Source organism: Labrus bergylta, chromosome 8 (genome assembly GCF_963930695.1).
Source record: "Labrus bergylta chromosome 8, fLabBer1.1, whole genome shotgun sequence".
In the NCBI taxonomy this organism is placed as follows: domain Eukaryota; kingdom Metazoa; phylum Chordata; class Actinopteri; order Labriformes; family Labridae; genus Labrus; species Labrus bergylta.
The window spans coordinates 23,960,139-23,977,372 of NC_089202.1; the positions used below are offsets into that span (position 1 = coordinate 23,960,139).

The 17,234-nt window shown below is 43.8% G+C and overlaps 1 protein-coding gene across 3 annotated transcripts in view; it reads right to left on the reverse strand.

Annotated features, from left to right (window-relative positions):
* Nucleotides 1–487: 487 nt before the first annotated feature.
* The window catches only part of sema6cb (semaphorin 6Cb), a 172,678-nt gene continuing 155,931 nt past the window's right edge, over nucleotides 488–17,234 (reverse strand). For all 3 annotated transcript variants that reach the window (XM_065957691.1, XM_065957689.1, XM_065957690.1), the window contains one exon: nucleotides 488–5,072. In XM_065957691.1, the coding sequence (XP_065813763.1) occupies nucleotides 3,745–5,072 (1,328 nt within the window). In that variant the 3' untranslated portion in view covers nucleotides 488–3,744. The remainder of the gene's footprint in view (nucleotides 5,073–17,234) is intronic.

Consider the following 17,234-nt stretch of genomic DNA (forward strand, 5'->3'; position numbering starts at 1 on the left):
TTGAAAGTCCCCTGTTGTATTGGGTGTCACACTGGATACACTCAGCTACACTCCTCTGAGATCGACTGATCAAACACATTGAATTGATTCTGATCTTTTCCTGCAGCTCCCACTGAGACAGGACGCTTTTCTTTTTTTTCCCTGTGTCCCTTTAGGATATTCTTTTGGCAATTCCTGGATGCACATCATAAAAAAAAAATCTCTGTTCCTTGGCTGATGGCTGATCTTTCCACCCTTGTACCGTTTTTTTAAGACTTCCTGACAGATGAAAAAGTGCGCCTGAAAACACAGCATCCTCGGAGGAGATAATGCAATCCAATGTAACACCAGGAACGCTCAGAAAAACTGACCACAGAGTCAAAGTCTCTGCAGCATCGGTACACAACAATCTTCAGACATCTTGAGTGCGTCTGTGTTTGCATGCACCCTTGATGTATCACCCGTGCATGTGGAGTGTTTCAACATATTCACCAGTGAGACGCTTGCATCATATTCTCATTTTATTCCTAGTATAAGAGACATACAATGGTATTTCTGTGAGACCAAATTCATAGTAATTCAAAAGACGAAAGCCTGGAAATCAAACAGAAAATAAAAATAAAAACATAATACTGAATCAATGAGACCCCGCCCAGATAGAATGTATTTACACCAAATCAAATACTGATCGAGCCGACAGAGGCGAGACCGCTGCACTCCAATACAATCTGTCACCGGCAGATAAAAAAAAACAACAACACAGGTCTGCTCCGACGCTGTAGCTGCCACACTTCCTCTTATGAAACATTACGGTCACAACCTTTCATCAAGTCGGATAATTTATGTTTGGAGCTCAAAAGCTATTTAACGCTCTGCTGCTTGTTAAAAATCCAAATCAACTTTCCCTTGATCGAACGTTACGGTCGGCCCTGTTTTCATTTATTTACGAGAGTTGGAGTTTGAGTAGCAAACTTCATAAGGGGTCAGCTGAGCTCTGGGGAATTTCAATCAATTTAAAACACCACTTTCTGATACAGTAAATAGTGTAGAGCTGTTGTCTTTACAGAATTGATCGCGGCTGCGGCTGACTCGACTGAACGGTGCGAGAAAGTCTCAGCGCTGATGTTTCCAAGGCGGAGGCCGACTGCACGGCGTCACCATCCCTGAGGGAAATACCTCAGCAGATGTTTGGCAGCGATGGGAGCCCCGATTCCACAATTGGATCAATCCAAGAAGAAAATCTCAGCTCATCGGAAGTCAGAGGTCATTGCACTTCTTAATGTCTCAACACACTCCCTTCACTCTTGTCGCTTCCTATTTGGTTCGACACCTGGTGACACAGGTACGTTAAACTCTACAGCGTAACCTTTGTAGAAGTCCGACTCATAGACTGCATGTTAAAGAAGTGGACAAAGACCACATGAGCCCACCCAGTGGTTTGGAGACAAATATTTTGAAGTCTCCGGTTTGGTATTGGGGGCCTTGGCTTCATCCTGTTCAACAGGAGGAGGCTGAGGCACACTGTCCATTTGTTTATACAGTCTATACGCTCTAACCTGGTTGACAGGTTGCCTTGGTAACAACTGGTCAATCCCAGTCTAATCATACCCCGCTTAATCGTCTTTTTGTTTTTTTTCTCAATATAAGACTACAGGTTAGAAACTGAATATCAAGTAGAGTTAGAAACACTCGACACTAATAAGACCCTTAATTCATCATGAAAATGTTTACTTTGGTAATTAATTAACTCAAAAGTTGGGTCATTTTCTCTTTGTTCCCATACAAGAAGTATTATATCTGTGCAACTAGTGCAGTCGTCCCCTGCTGGACATTGAAAATGAAATATTTAAGCCCAGCTATGTAACATGAGACTTCGTCTACTTCTAATGTACAGTCTATGGTTGGTGGTCCATGTCTTCATTCTGCTGACTTATATATAAAAGTAAAACAAAATGGTGGAAAGAAAATCTGATATGACATTTAGCTGATTATTCATACTCCATGGACTTCTACAAAGGCTACAAGTCTGTAGGTCATAACGTGTGAGGAACTGCAAGCTGCTCCTTAAGGAAGCCAAGCTGAAGCTACAGCGAAAAAAATAAAAACTAAGAGTTAATATTGGCACCTATAGGGAAAGTGACACCCAGTGGAAAGTGACGTAAAACTGGAGGCATCAAACCCGAACGTCTGCAGTCTCAGGCTGTACGTACTTGCGCTATCAAACACAATCTGTAGGCTCACACGTTTGGGAAAAAGAAAAACAGAGAAGAAGAAATGAAGGGTTTCATTCCAAAAACACTGGATCCATCCTGAAAAAACTAAATATATATTTCGTGTTTAATCTTTTTTTTTTTTTAAATGGCATATTGTACAAAAAAAAACGAAAAAGGCTCAATATAGTCAAAGATATAACTCAAAGTATGATTCATTAGTGAGTGTTACAATCATAACTGCAGTTCTCAAAATGACAAATATCTCATTCTGGAATGAAACTCTTCAGATGTACAGTAAGATACCGTATGACACACGGACGACCATAAAAAATGAAACACCTACAATATACTGTAGCTTAGTCGCCACCTGAGCCCCTTGCATTTACCCCTACCCCCATGTCACATACTATTATTAAATAAGGCACACATTTACACATACAGTTAAAATTTGGCTAGTAATTATTCCTTTATTTACACCCAATAGCCACAAAGTTAATCCTTATAATAACCGTGGTCTTTTCTTTATTTTTTGTTCATTTCCCATGAAGCCATACAGCACGGCGTGCATCCTCTTTGGGTGCGAAATATTTATGAGAATACCTTCTTTCTTTTTTTTTATTTTACGACTATCCCACTACGGACTTGTAGAGCACCAATCTGAAGAAAAACATTCTCGAGGAATTTGAATGGACTGCGTCTCTTTGAACCTGATGTCTCCTGGGACGGGATAAAGAAAGAGAGAAGGCTAGGATAGCTGCTTTGTTGAAGAATTTTCTCTCTCTCTTGACAACATGAACAAATTTGGTTCACTGTTTTAGCCTTCTGACAACGAGCATTAACCGATGAAGTGCATGATGCGGTGACCCTGAGGTACTCCTCAGGGTGTTTAGGGGATCATTTGATATGCCCAAAGATGAAAGAGTATAGTAAGGCAAAGACATAACTACTTTCAGGGGAATCTGCTGACTTTTCACCACAGGTTACATATACTGCATATGTATATGTATACATATACGGTGTGAATATAAACACACATATATATACACACACATGCATAATATAAACACATTCGAGGGTGGGGCGGGTGGGGACTGGTTACCAACACTACATCAGAATAGGTTAAGCAAAAGCATGAATCTAAGCATTGCAGGAGCCTCCGGTTTTAAAGTCTTCAAGATGACTGATGTGTTCAGTTTTTTTTCCAACATCAATGTGCCCAAAAACTAAGTTGCATTGTAAATCCACACTGAGGACATTGGCAGCCTAATATATCAGGAGGTGGCTTCACGTCACCCAAGTCAACAGTTCTATAATAAGCAAGTAGCTGAGCAATACCAATATGGTACAAAGATATCCGTTGGACAAAAAGAAGAGGGAAAAACAAGTTTGGTTGAGGCTTTCGTCCACAGTGACACTGGCTGCCACCCAATTGGTAGTGTTTTCTTGGAAGGGTCTGCATCCTCTAACCCATTGCATGTTGTCTTTAAAGGAAAGTTCCTTCATGAAGACACAATGAGGGAGACTCCCTCTTTAAGTCCAGGAGTGTGTCTCCTCAGTAGTTGAACTTTCCCTGCTGGTTGACTGGGGATGTGGCAGGTATGAACAGGGGCTTGGGAGGGACATCAGGTTTAAGAGAGGAGGCCCGGCGGACAATCGCTCCCCTATGTTGGACCTCTTGCTGGTCTCCGTTGTAACTGTGCTGACGTGCCAGGTATCCGTTGGGAATGAGGGGGTAGTGGACCTCGCAGGCGCTGCCTGTTGAGTTCATTCGAGCCAGAAGGGGCGGCTGTTGGTGTGGCCCACCGTTCCGTTGGCTAAAGCTGTGTTGGCGAGGGATCATTCCTCCTCCTCCTCCTGCGCTACCATTGGGCATCTTGGTGGCGGCAGCAATCAGGGAGTGCCTCTGGGACGAGTGCCTCCTCTCCAGGGTGGACTGGTGATGCTGGGGAATGTCTGGAGGAACGTCCATGCGTCGGGTGAGGCTGTCTCTGGGTAAGGTGGAAGAGCTGTAGTAGGGAGCGGATTCTGTCTCAGGAATCTGAGGTTGGATACGGTTGGAGAATGCTAGATGACCTACGCCACCGCTGGCCATCAGACCGGATGGACTCATTAACTGGGAGTTCTTGCTGCTGCTCGCCTCGTGGATGTGCTTCAGGAGCTCATCCAGCGAGGTTACCTCCATCACCTTCTGAGAGTAACCAGGATACGGTTGCTGAGATAAAACACGCTCTACATTGTGGATTTTGCGTTCGTCCGGGTGGAGGTGACCCCCGACTAGTGGCTGCCCATTAGACAGGCCATGGGAGTATGGGAAGATCTGCTGGTGAAGCAGGGCTGAGCTGGGCCTGGATCCTATGTTGTGAGACTTGGGCTCCTTGGCATTGTTACAATTCTGGTTCTTCTCCCACTGGTTTTTGAAAGCTTTCATGCTCTTTATGGGCAGCTCTGGGGTGGAATCTGGTGTAGGCAGACCAGACAGCTCAGATGAATGGTGGAGGTGGTGGTGGTGATGTTGGTAGACCAGGTCGTCCATTGTCATCCCGTGATGGCCATTTCTCCTGGGTTGATGATGCTCCTTGCTGTTTGCAAAGAAAGAGTTGTAGATCTTTGGAGATGAAACCTCCAGCTTGTCGTCCTTGCTCTGGCTGTCCAGGAGGCCATTGAGCTTGGCGAGGCTGCGGAGAGACAGGGCGTGTGGGATCGGAGCCTCGGGATCTTTGGACAACTTCTTGGTCTTGTGGCCTGTGTGGTTGCAATAGCAGGAGACCAGGAAGCCAGACAGGAAGGCGCCGAGAACGAAGGCCACCAACACACAAGCAATCAGAAGAGTGTAATGGACACTGTGATTGGTCTTCTCCAGATCTGGTGGACGCCTCACACCTTCAAAAAAAAAAGAAAGAGAAAGGACTTTGGTTAGAGCTTTTCTGCCTTAGCCAAAATGGAAAAAAAAAAACATTTTCAAGAGCTAATATAGATCAAGTAGCAGCTGGGAGAGGCAGGTTGTGTTTACAGGGGCTTCACTATGTGGGAAACAGCACGAGAGGTTTTTGAAACAAGATTTTGGCTTCCTTTTGTTTTGCTGTTAATAGATCAATACAGCCTTTCTCTGTCAAACCTATGCTTTTCCCCTCAGACTGGCAGAAGCCAAAGAATCCCCAGTCAGTGAGCAATCAGCTCTGAAATGAGTTAGGGCTCTAAATATTGATGGGCCCACAGCAGCAGGAACCTGATGTCATTTTCACAGACTTTGCCTTCCAATGTGAGGATCAGGGGCGAGGAGCACCTGGTGTGATGAACGAGCCAAAAATAACAGGTCTATCCAACAGCTCACAGGCTGTGGCACCTCAGCCAACACAGACTCCAATGAGGTTGTCAGGTTGTTTCAAAAATGAAGCTGAGGTCTGTGCCCCGGTGAGGTGAAAAAAACCCCCACAAGGTTACTCAGCTGAGGTAAATCTAGCATGCAAATGTCCCCGAGAGATGCAACCCTCGCACTGTGTTGCATTAATAGCGTGAAAGGCAAGGCTGATAAGAGGAGTGAGACCTGCCACCTCTTATAATCAGAGCTCATTTGCAAGATGCCGCTGCCATCTGTGGTGTCAGACCCTTCCCTCTGCCCTTAATGACAGTTTTTCTGTGAAACTGATTAGTGCGCGGAGGAGGGGATGGCGAGCTGCGTCATGGAGGGAAAGAAATGCAGGTGTTCCAGGCAAAGTTCAATTCGACAGCTAATGAAAGCGTCATCGAGGAATGGAAATGGAAATGAAGCCTAAATGAGGCTTGATGATGGTTTATAAGGAGGTCAGAATGATGGTGAGGATGAGGATGCTGATGATTGGTGGATGTGTGTAAGGAAGATCAGTAATCAAATCAATAATGAGGCCTGAATAGGATTGAATTTGAACCCCAAGCCGTGACTGAATGGACGCAGTTTGATCGAGAAAGGTTGCTTGGAATTCATCCAAAAAATGTACACCAATTTTCACCGGTTCATTAAGGACAAAAGCACAAATCACCAGCGCAACGGTAACCATGCAACCCAATATATAGACTTGTTTTTGCCTCTTGTGATTTCATCTGACTGAATTTGACCACAAATGATCAAATTATAATCCAACAAACTTGTCATAACATTTTCAAACGAGCAGCTTTAGAACAGGTTGATTATTTATGCCATGAAGTTACTGTGAAACTTTAAGAGTTCTATTTTCACTCTTCATTATCCAGCGGTAGATTATTATCTCATCTTCATCGAACTCGACGCTCATTTTCAAGGGGTGCTTTCTGCCCAATTTTTCCAAACAGCACGATCATCTTTATGGAAATACCACTTTTAATAGAGCTCCCAATTAAAAAATGCTCTGTTTTCCAGTCGTTTATTCTTCTGATTGCCTTGACTTATGACCACATTAAAAGTCACAAATCATAATTGTGTCCCACTGGGAGAGGCAATCAAAAGTGATGCAGCAGAGAGCCTGTTGATAACGCTTCTTTTTAATCATGTGACATTTTTCATTTGATCTCATTACACAGGCCACTAATCAACCGTACAACAAAGACGAGGTTCTGAATCTGTGGTTTTAAGTGACAATGGATCAGAAAGACCGATACAGCGAGCAATAGAATAAAAGGATACATAACGTTTGAGGACTTTATCCTAACATGACTGAGAAAAGGTAAAAGGCTTAAACTGCTACTTTCTTTAAAGGACACCTAGTGTTTAAAACAGGTACTACAGTCAAAATTATAAACATCATAGAGAGCTGTCTCCCCCCCGCCCCCTCCTCTCTAGAGTCGATGCTCACACAGGTTGTCATGTGGTGGACACTGTAGCTTCAGTGTTTAGCCAGCTCTGCATCGGTCTGTAAACTTTTCTGTGTTCTAACCTCTCTCCATTTTTCAAAAGCATCTCCAATACTGATCCTAGTTTGAGCACGTTTCTGCTCGTGGAGCTTATTAGAAACATGCAGAGGCTTTTTAGGTTGGGTACAATCACTTCTATCTGAACCACTTCTCTTGCCCACTTCCATCGCTGCAACACCTGTTGGTTTGACCTGATAACTGCTCTCATATCTGGCAAACTGAGGGGCGTCCAAAACGGCCATGTGGGGGGTGCCTAAAAAACCGCCTACCTTCTCTGGTCCAAATCCAGAGCATTCAGGACCAGAATCTAAAGTTAGAAGGAGGACATACTGGCTATAACTTACTTTATGTTCAAACTTTAGAGAAGAGATTGCCTCAAAGAAATATTGTTTGTGATGCTTTGGGACATAAGGCATAAGCTGTTATGTTGTAATAACCTTTATGTTACATGTAAAGCAGGTAGAAAGGCATTCGTGACCCATGTGGGAGGAGTAAAAAGAGACTGCCTACTAGTATACTGATAGATATTTAGATAATTAAAAAAAATGCTGAAATGGTCAGCAAACAGGCTTCAGCAGGCCGCTCAGGTGTCGTCATTGTGTTGGGAACACGAGAAGAGACGAATCCATTGTCTGCCACCTCGTCTGTACGCCTCTATGTAAGAGGCATAAGGACTTCAAACGAGAGGCAGACAGCATCCTGTGGTGTTAAGAAGAGGAAGTCTCAATCCTTTTTTTTATCTCGACGATATGAATCATCACTTATGTGTCCTGATTTTAAACTGTCTGTCTGAGGTGCTGTAACATCCCCCCTCGTCTACTAATTCTTGTTGAAGCCACCGCTTGCTCAGCTGTGATGCTGTGTTACATTTTCTGCAGACAAAGGGAGTGAGCACAAAAATCATGATTGCACCATCACTTAAAAAAACCCTTAGCTTAGCTTTCTTGCATGTCAGAACATTACTGATTATATGACATTATATCCTGGTACAACTTTCTCACCGAAAAATGCAAGAAAAAACTTACTGGTATCATTAAACATGCAACAAAAATCACCGGCACCACCCAGATCCAACTGTCAGAACATGCGAGCAGCCTGCATCACTCAGGACCCTTCACACCCCCTTCACCACTTGTTTCAGCTGCTCCCCTCAGGCAGTCGTTTTAGAGTACCACTGGCGAAAAAGAAAACTTACAGAAACTCTTTTATTCCCACTGCAATACGCATTTTAAACAAGGCAAGATAAGCAATGTATTTTAAATGCTGTGGATATGTGTTTTTACCTATTTAGGGTACGTTTAGCTATTTATGACCTAATGTGAGTGTTAGTGTGAATGTTTGTATGTTTTCATGTTACTGAGCCTCAACAAAAGGTCATTTTCTGTCACAATGTGATAGACAAGTGTTTTTTTGAATCTTGAATCTTGAATCTTGAATCTGCGGCTCTGCGATGGCGATGGCATGCAGCTTTTAGCACCAAGTGTTCAAAAGGCTGCTCTGACATCATGCCGCCTACTGCCTTCTGTCACCTTCTGCGGCCTCCTGCTACCCGTGAGTCATCCGCTCCCTCTGGACTGTGCCGCCTCCCTCCCTGTCTGTGGCTGCAGGCCTACAGAGGGGATCCCTCCTGGGTCAGGGGGTGTGAGTCAAGTGCCTCGACATGGGGGGGGTGAATCGCACAGCTGAGGTAAACAAATTCAGAGCCGTGCGGACGACCTGTCACAACATGTTTCACCGACAGTCGGGATGACTCAATCACTGGATATGTGGGACATATGGAGCCACCGGTCACAGAGAAAAGAATACCCTGTGAATCACACAGTGACAGCCTGGCAAGCAGCTAGGTGGCGCACAGGAGGTGCTGGCCCGACTGTGCAGGCTAACTTGGCTTTCTGTCTATGCTGCTTCAGTCAGGGTTTGAAGCTATATAAATACTTTTGGATAATAAAGCCTGTTAATGGGGGGGGCTGTCACTTCAAGGCGGTAATCAATGCCAGGCTTTAATGTTTACATAGCAGCAGAGTCGGTGTTCCTATATTTCGCTGTCACTTTATATTTCTGTGTCAACTGAACATGGTGAAGTCTGAATATAGAGACACCAAAGTCTGCCAAAAGTAAAAAAAGACAGATGGGCTGCGGGAGTGAAAGCAAAGGGAGGCGAGGGGAAAGAAGACAGGGATGGTGACAGCCAGGGGACAAAAAAAATGAAGAGAAAGATGAAGGGCTGGAATTCAACCCTTGGTGACAAACTGTTGATGAAGAGGGCAGCGCATGTTTGAGAGAGGACTCTAGGACACCAAGAGACAGGGGGAGCGAGAGCAAAGGAAAAAGAGACGAGATAAAAGCCAGAGGAAGATTTAAAAAACAAACAAAAAAAAGACGATGTGAATGAGTGTGCATGAAGCAGATTTGAAAGAGGAGGAGGAGGAGGAGGATGAGGAGCGAGGTGACAGACAGACAGACAGACAGACAGACGTGACGGGCAGAGTGACAGACCGTCACTCTGCGAGGCGTTTGAAGCCTGGTGCTCTGCGGCAGCTGTGATACAGTCGGAGTACAACCACTCACTGCACAGTGCTGTCGGAAGAGACGCTATCTACGCCGGCATCCACATTGTTAAAAATAGAAGGCGCGGTAGATTATGTAAACAGGAGCGTTTAACGCAGCGTTGTCTCTCATTAAGTGGAGAGGTAAAATTAAATTCTGACATCTGGCTGCTGTGAGGTGGATTTTGGGATTTTGGGAAATCTTTATTGTCCCCGAGAGGCAGGTGGTGGGGAGGTTTTTCTTTCTGCAGGTGATGAAGTTGAGTCCGAAAAACAAATGAAAATGGAAGTGACGATTTCAGTAAAGAATGTGAGTGATTAGAAAAATGGATGCTGTCTTTGTAAGCTCCTGCAGACTTCTTAAATCAGTAACGACGAAACACCCACAAGCTTTTCCATGGCACCAAATACTGCTAATCTGAACGCTCTGAAGTTTCACACTTTAGATTAGAGGACATTAGATTAGATTTTGCAGGACATTAAAGCATCACAACTCATGGACTAAACATGGATCTCAAATGTTGGCAGGAAGGAGCGACTACATTTATTTCCAGGCAGCATTCTCAAGGTCAGATACAAAATAATTAAAACACAAGAAACTTTTTTTGTGTTTGGCGTACATCTTTCCGTCGTATCAGGCTTTCTTTTTTTTTTTCTTTTTTTTCTCAAGGGTGCATTCAAACACTTTGCAACCTGAGAAAAAAAAAGAAAGAGAAAAAGTTCTATTTGTGTGCATCAAGTGAAAACGTTCCAAAATAGCCCTAATTAGTTTGTGCTTCTGCGAGCTCACAAGTGCATGTAATTGTTCCCTTAATGGCTACTCCATTGCAATGAGAAGCCAGCCAGACAAAATGGCCTCTGGCTAAAGAGGAAAGCTTTACCCCCCCTTCATCCAGCTAATGCTCCAGATTTATTTCTTCCACACAAGAAATAACACTCCAACTCTTGAAAGGCAAACAAATTAATTATATCCACATTTTATTAAATCTGGGTCAAAAGCAAGCAGCTCCGCTTTTCTCATTTGGGAGTTTTTAAAAGCGGACGTCATGAGCGCTGACAGACCTGGTTAGCATCAGAGCATGATTGTGTGTGTCAGTGTGCACGCACACACACACATACTGGGTATATGCGGCGTATATGTGCAGGGGTCTGCCTGTTGACTGAGTGAATTCAATCATGTACACTTGTTATTAGGAATTTGCATAATATTCCACCTCAGTGCTCAGCCAATTGGAGGAGTTTTAATATATGCACAGGAGCTTGAGGTGATACGATGTAATGTAACAGATTCATTCCAATTGAAGAGTAGTGGAAACGAGCACTGCATTTCATTCCAGGTGCGCCGATGCATAGAGAGCATAGATTTCATTACAGTTTCTGATTGAATACGGGGGAAATAAGGCGTGCCGAGGCATCTGGCAATCAGAGCCGTACTGTCTGTATGAAGTCCTCCGATATTTACACCTGCGCCTCCAAAAAGGGAAGTCAAGTTTTTTTAAGCACCAGCAAACATTTCGTTCAAAAACACTCAAACTGCAGATAGTCGCTGATTAAAGAGGTGGTTCACTTCAATCATCAAATAACATATTATCTTATCACATCTCCACTCCAGGAAAGTTTGGATTGATTAAAGCATCAGAAATACATTTAAACACGTGACAGCAGGGCGTCAGTCTGCAGAAGATCCACAGAGCCTCTCTGGCTGGAGATATACTCGCTGTTTCACCTCCACTTACGTTATAACTGGCTGTTTCATGAACTTACTTGTATATATACCTGACTATATGCGTCACCTCTAGAGGGCACCACAGAGCGCTCAGGGTGAAGACAGCTACCCAAACGTGTGGGGTGTAGACATCAGACACGGCGACACTCGAGGAGGTTACTACCGTGTAAATTCTGCGTTCAGAACTAACAACGACCGTCAGCATCGTCTGCACTTTGTTCCTCCAACATGTCGCTCCGTGCACAGATGTAAAGTTCCCGCTGTTTTTGATTTTTTAATGAGGTTCATGACCACTGCGGACTCTCAGCTGAACGCGTCCAAAGAGGTCGTACTTACAGCAGCAGCGGAGTCCTCTTTGTTTGATTTTGTCTAATGTCAAAACATACTCTTCAGATATTTAATGAAAAACAAAATGCAGAAATGCAGCCGCCAACGCTTTCAGCGGAAAGTCACCGGCTGACCTGAAACACTGAAGTTGTTTCCTTTAAGTGTTTCAGGTTTCCACTGCGACTTCTAAAATTGAATTTATCCGTCCCTGCTAGTTTGTGGCCGTGCAGAGGCAGCGATCATTGTGGACTTGGTTTACAAGCTTGTCTCTAAAACTTTCTGCCGTTGTTGAGCCTGCTGCTGTCCCCTCTGCCTCTACACTGCCCCCTACTGTTCATGTGCGTACTGCATCTTGCGCCAGCGTCTTAGTCATTTTTTTTTAAAGCACGTGCACAGCCGTCGTTCCCTAACAGACACAGGGAATGTGTAGCAAGTAAGCAAGTATATCTCCACCTTAAGGATTTTGATTTCTTCAGATGTAGAATTTTACAACTTTGATTGGCTCAAATCAGGCTTGAGCCTTTTTTACTGTGCTAAAGTAGAAGCATCCACCTTAAAAACTTCTTCCTGCATGGACACTAAAATGCTTTTAATAGAAAAAATGTTATTGTATAATTGAGGTGAACCAACCCTTTAAAGTGGCATCTATCTTATTCATCATAAGCGGTTATACCAGGCAGATCACATGCATCAAGAGTTGTCCTTTTCTTCCTTTGTTTTCATGTACATGCATTCACATCGGGAACTAAAAGAAAGAGGAGCTGTATTTTTGCCATTCAGCGGCTGGTAAAGCAAACTGGTTCCAATGCAGACTTCCCAAAAGTTGCAGCAATGACTTTTCATCGAGGAGGGAAATGTAGCACTGCAACATCCATCGGCTTTACCAAACCGACTTAAAGAAACAGTCCACACTAAAGCCAGTTTTGGCAGAACATGTTGAAACCTTAAAAGTCCTCTTGGTGCGTTTTTCTCTCAGCTTAATCATCTGTACAGGATACGCACCAAACCTAACCCTTCATAAAAGGAGCCAATTATCTTAAGTACCTCGTAAATTTTCCATATTATTTTCCGTTTACTGCTCTAATTGTCTGCCAAAACTCACATCCTGCCTTTGGAGTGTACTGTTGCTTTAAGAGATGGAGAAACTGCTTTGCAGGCCACTCGGACGACCTGCGCACGGTTTCTACCACCGGCTGTAAAAGTGGAGAGGCAGATCATAAAAAAAGAGAGAGTGAGAGGGTGAGTGAGAGAGAGAGAGAGAGAGAGAGTTCAACAAAGGAGGCAGGTACAGCTAAAGGGTTAGTCCAACTGAAGGTTAAAATAAGAAAGAAACACAGGCAGGTAGAGCGGGAGAAAAAACTCCCCAGAGGTCAATGAGACAGATTCAAGGGTAAGGGGGGTCAGGGGTCAGGGCTGCGAGCCGGGTCGACTGCGTGGGTGGATATGATCACTGTGGGCCCCCTTGTGTGGATCGCTGTGACGCTCATGACTGATGCTCTCCTCATCCTGAAACGGCGCTGAGCTTTAACAGCCGCCGCGGAACAAAGAGCCATTAAATGTGCCGTTATGGAAAGTGAAGTGTCCGCTGTGTGTAATGCCTTTAAGGTTATTTTTTACAGCGGTGTTTTTGTAGTGAAACATGATGTCACGATTAATCGCTGTAAAGTGCCGCTCAGCTGGGCACAGGGGGGGGAAAAAAAATGGCCTAGTTCTTTCCGCGCGACCTTAAATGGGTGCCATTACGCCACAACTAGGACTCAGGGAGTACGGATTGGCAGTAACCTGAAATAAATGTGTGTGTATGTGCGTTCTCACCATGGCCTGACTCATGAAAGGGTAGCGAGGAGGGGTCAGAACACACTGAATGAAAGTTGACAGCCAGCGGTTTTATTTAACCAGAATAATGAATGTGTTCTTCATTCGTAGCCTCAGGCTGACCCTTAAAGATCTAAAACTGTATTAAATATTTTAATGTGCAACTTTAGAAGCTCACTGCCATTAAAAGAAGAAAATTTTAAAATGAAAAAAAAAGGCTGGATGGCTTCTGTTGAAATCAGTTAACCCTGATGTGATGAAGGTCAGAAGTTGATGCATTCATTTTTCTTAAACTGCATAAATTGGGTTCTATTTTGTCGCTTTAGACCATAGACTGTAGATATTTATGGATGAAGCCTGAGTGACGTCACCCGTCTGTTCCTGCAGGGGGCGCTCATCGATGGCGGCCTCCATGCTAGAAATGCTGTCTCAACCTAACTTTCAGTCGACCTAACGACAGGCTGAGAGCTGGAGCTAAGGCGGGTTTTAAGCCTGCTGACAAATCGTTACCCCGCCCACCTGTCAATCATGTCAGCTACACGCCTTATTGTGAATAACTCTTATCCTTCATCAAATCAAAACTGATGAGTCATCAAAACATTCACCCCCCCGTACAGTGTGTGTCGATCGAGACATGAGCTAATCAGACCTATTTAGTTTTTTGAACAAGGCTGTAAACATGTTAATCTCTGCTGTAAAAAGAGGCTTTTTAGAATGGGTGTGTATGTGACTTCCTGTGCTTCTGCAGCCAGCCTCTAGAGGACACTTGAGGAACTGCAGGATTTTACACTTCAGCATCGGCTTCATTTTTCAACACCGGAGTTTGCTGCTTGGCATCAAGGTCAGAAATTAACACATTTATTCCTCTAAAACTGCATGAATCCTTTTCTTTTTTGTTCCTTTAGGTGCATTGTAGTTCAGCTGCTACTCCCATCCGATGGCAAAACAGCAACGCTGCTGCACCTTTGAGTGTCTCATTTCACTTTAGAAACAGAGACGGCCCGGTCGACAAGTCAAAGGTAATATGGAGCTTGTAATGCCATATTCAACTTTTCTCCTTAAGCTATTTTCATTTAATTTTGATCCGTAGCAAGTTCCTTTTTTTCTGTTGTTAAGATAGCGTGGTAACACTCCAGCTCTCCTTAATCCTTAAATCCTGAACAACTGCTTTGAAGAATCAAGCCCTCCCTTCGCTCTGCATTTACTCAGACAGTTCCTGCCCCAGTTGTTTTTCATGTGTTCTTCTTTTTCTTTGCTTTTTTTTTTTTTTGCAAAGACCTCGGCCGAGAGGAGTGGACTTTAAATTAATCTTTGTATATTAGTGACTCTTTTTGCTTGTTTTTATGACTAAATACAAAAATGAGGAATATGATTAAAAACCTGATGCAGAAGCCTCTGCTAGAGAAGCAGACTGAGTGGTTAGAGGGGCCTCGTGGTCAGAGCCCTATCACTGACTGGATGATGAAGGCGCTGTCTGTTGCCATGCTCTTCAGATGTATTAATAACTCTTTGGAAAACTAGCTGGCATCGATGTCTGCCCCCCCACAGGACGGCAGCCCCCTTATCACGGAGAGGTTCAGCCCGAGTTCACACTCTGCTCTCCTCCTGTAGGCTTTTAATGAGTTTTAAACCGCCTGCTTCACTTGTTTCTATTATCACGCCATCTCCCTCCGGTGTCAGCTAAATTAGCTCCTAGCTTAGCTTTTTTAGTCCGACCAACTCCGGCTCATTTAAATGTGCTGAAGAGTCAAAGAAAAGGTCAAATCATAGCAGAGGTGCAGAAGGAGAGAAACACACAAAGCCGGCCTGGAAACTGGAGTCTTGTTAAAATACACTTTTCTGTGTGCTCACACACAATGGAGGTGGTTGCTCTCGAGCCAGAAGGAGCTCTGGTCCTGCCGTTTTCTAAATAGCAGCAGGTCAACAGGTTCCTTTTAGTCCTCTATGCTGTTTATATAATGTAATGCAGCTTCCCACATCACAGTGAGCGTCGTACCTCACGCTGTCACCGGTTAAATGACCGACCGCCTTTCTCCTTTTTTTACTCACGGCTTATCGAGTTTTATTCCTGCTGACATTTTGTTCGGGGATGAAGTGGGTTTACAGGTGGTTCTCTTCCGCTCATATGATTTCTCAGAGAAAGTGTGTGCTGACACGGGAAGTTTTGGTAACTTGGGAAACTTTTCAGAGCTGTCACACCTGCCTCGACCGTCACACACAGTAGGAAAGCTGAACATTTCTTCCACAGCCTCGAATAAAGTGTTGAAAATAAACAGTCCCTGTCTTTGTCGGTATCCTTGTTTTATAGGATGATATTTGTAAAGTTGCACATGTGAATTAATCACTTTTTATAGTTGGTTTATAAGTGTTTAGGAGGGAAACATTTTCTACAAATGACTGTTGATGGAAGCAGGACGTCAGCAGCAAGCGGAAACCTCTGGTGTTGAAAAATGAAGACAAGCAAAATCCTGCAGTTCCTCGAGTGTCCACTAGAGGCTGGCTGCAGAAGCACAGGAAGTCACATACACACCCACTCTAAAAAGCCTGTTTTTACAGCAGAGATTAACATGTTTACAGACTGGTTAAAATTTTTTATTTAATATCAATAGCTCATTTCTTTTTTGGTGCACACTGTACAAAGGATGAATTTTAAAAAACCTCAACATTTTTTTATTATTAAGACTAAGAGTCATGCATAATTAGGAGTGTGGCTGTACTGACTGACAGGCGTGCATGCTGTTTGCTCCACCTCTTTGACGGTTTCATGACTAATCAAAAGTTACTTTGAGACATTCCCAACACAACTCTGGGCTTCAAAACTACCATTCAGAAAACCAATGGGGGACCTCACTCAGACTACATCCATGTTTTATAAAGTTTATGATCCGCAGTAGTGACTCTCAATCTTAAAGGAAAACTGCAACTCACAATGCAAGTCAATATGATGGTACGAGATCACAATTTATTCCTCTCTAGTAACGCAATTCAATGTCTTTAAAGGTTGTCTTTAAAGCTACTCAAATTAACTCTTAACTTAGTGTCAGTTAGGGCTTATTTCTCGAATTTCTTTGCTGGTTTGTTCTGAACCTGTGTAAGTCATTTTTTTTTTTTCAGATTCATTTTTGATCTTTTTGCCTCAATTTGATAAGACAGAGGACACAGCAGGAAATCAGGAGGGAGAGAGAGAGAGTGGGAAATGAGATGTGGGGAAAAAAGCTGGAGGTCGGATTTGAACCCAGGCTGCCCGCTTGGAGGACTTTAGCCTCTGTACATGGGGAGCGACCTAACCGCTACACCATAAGATATGTCATCATCAACATAATTTTCTTGGCATTTTTGGCAGCATGCGGATAATCAATTTGTCTGACATCGACCTCGTTGGCAGCAGTTTCAGATAATCTTCTTGCTGACGGTTTCGTAGCTCATAAAGCTGATATTTTTTAGACTAAAGATTGAAAATGTTCCTCCAGTTCTGTTTAAAATACAGATTTATGTAGCTTCAGTATCTGTGTCTCTTGATTGGCTGCTGGTACCTGCGTTACTGGTGTGTACGCGGGCCGCTGGCACACAGCTGCACAGACTCGACAGAAGCGACGGACAGAGGAGCAGATATCCGGTGAGAAACAGACGGAGAGTGAAGAAAGATTGGAGGCCCTCTTGTAGCTGTGATGCCGTTACTTCCACACCAGCTCCTCTTCCTGCCTTATCAACCCGCCCGCCCAGCGCTTCTGATTGAACCGGCTGCGTCACAGTCTCTGGCTGGAA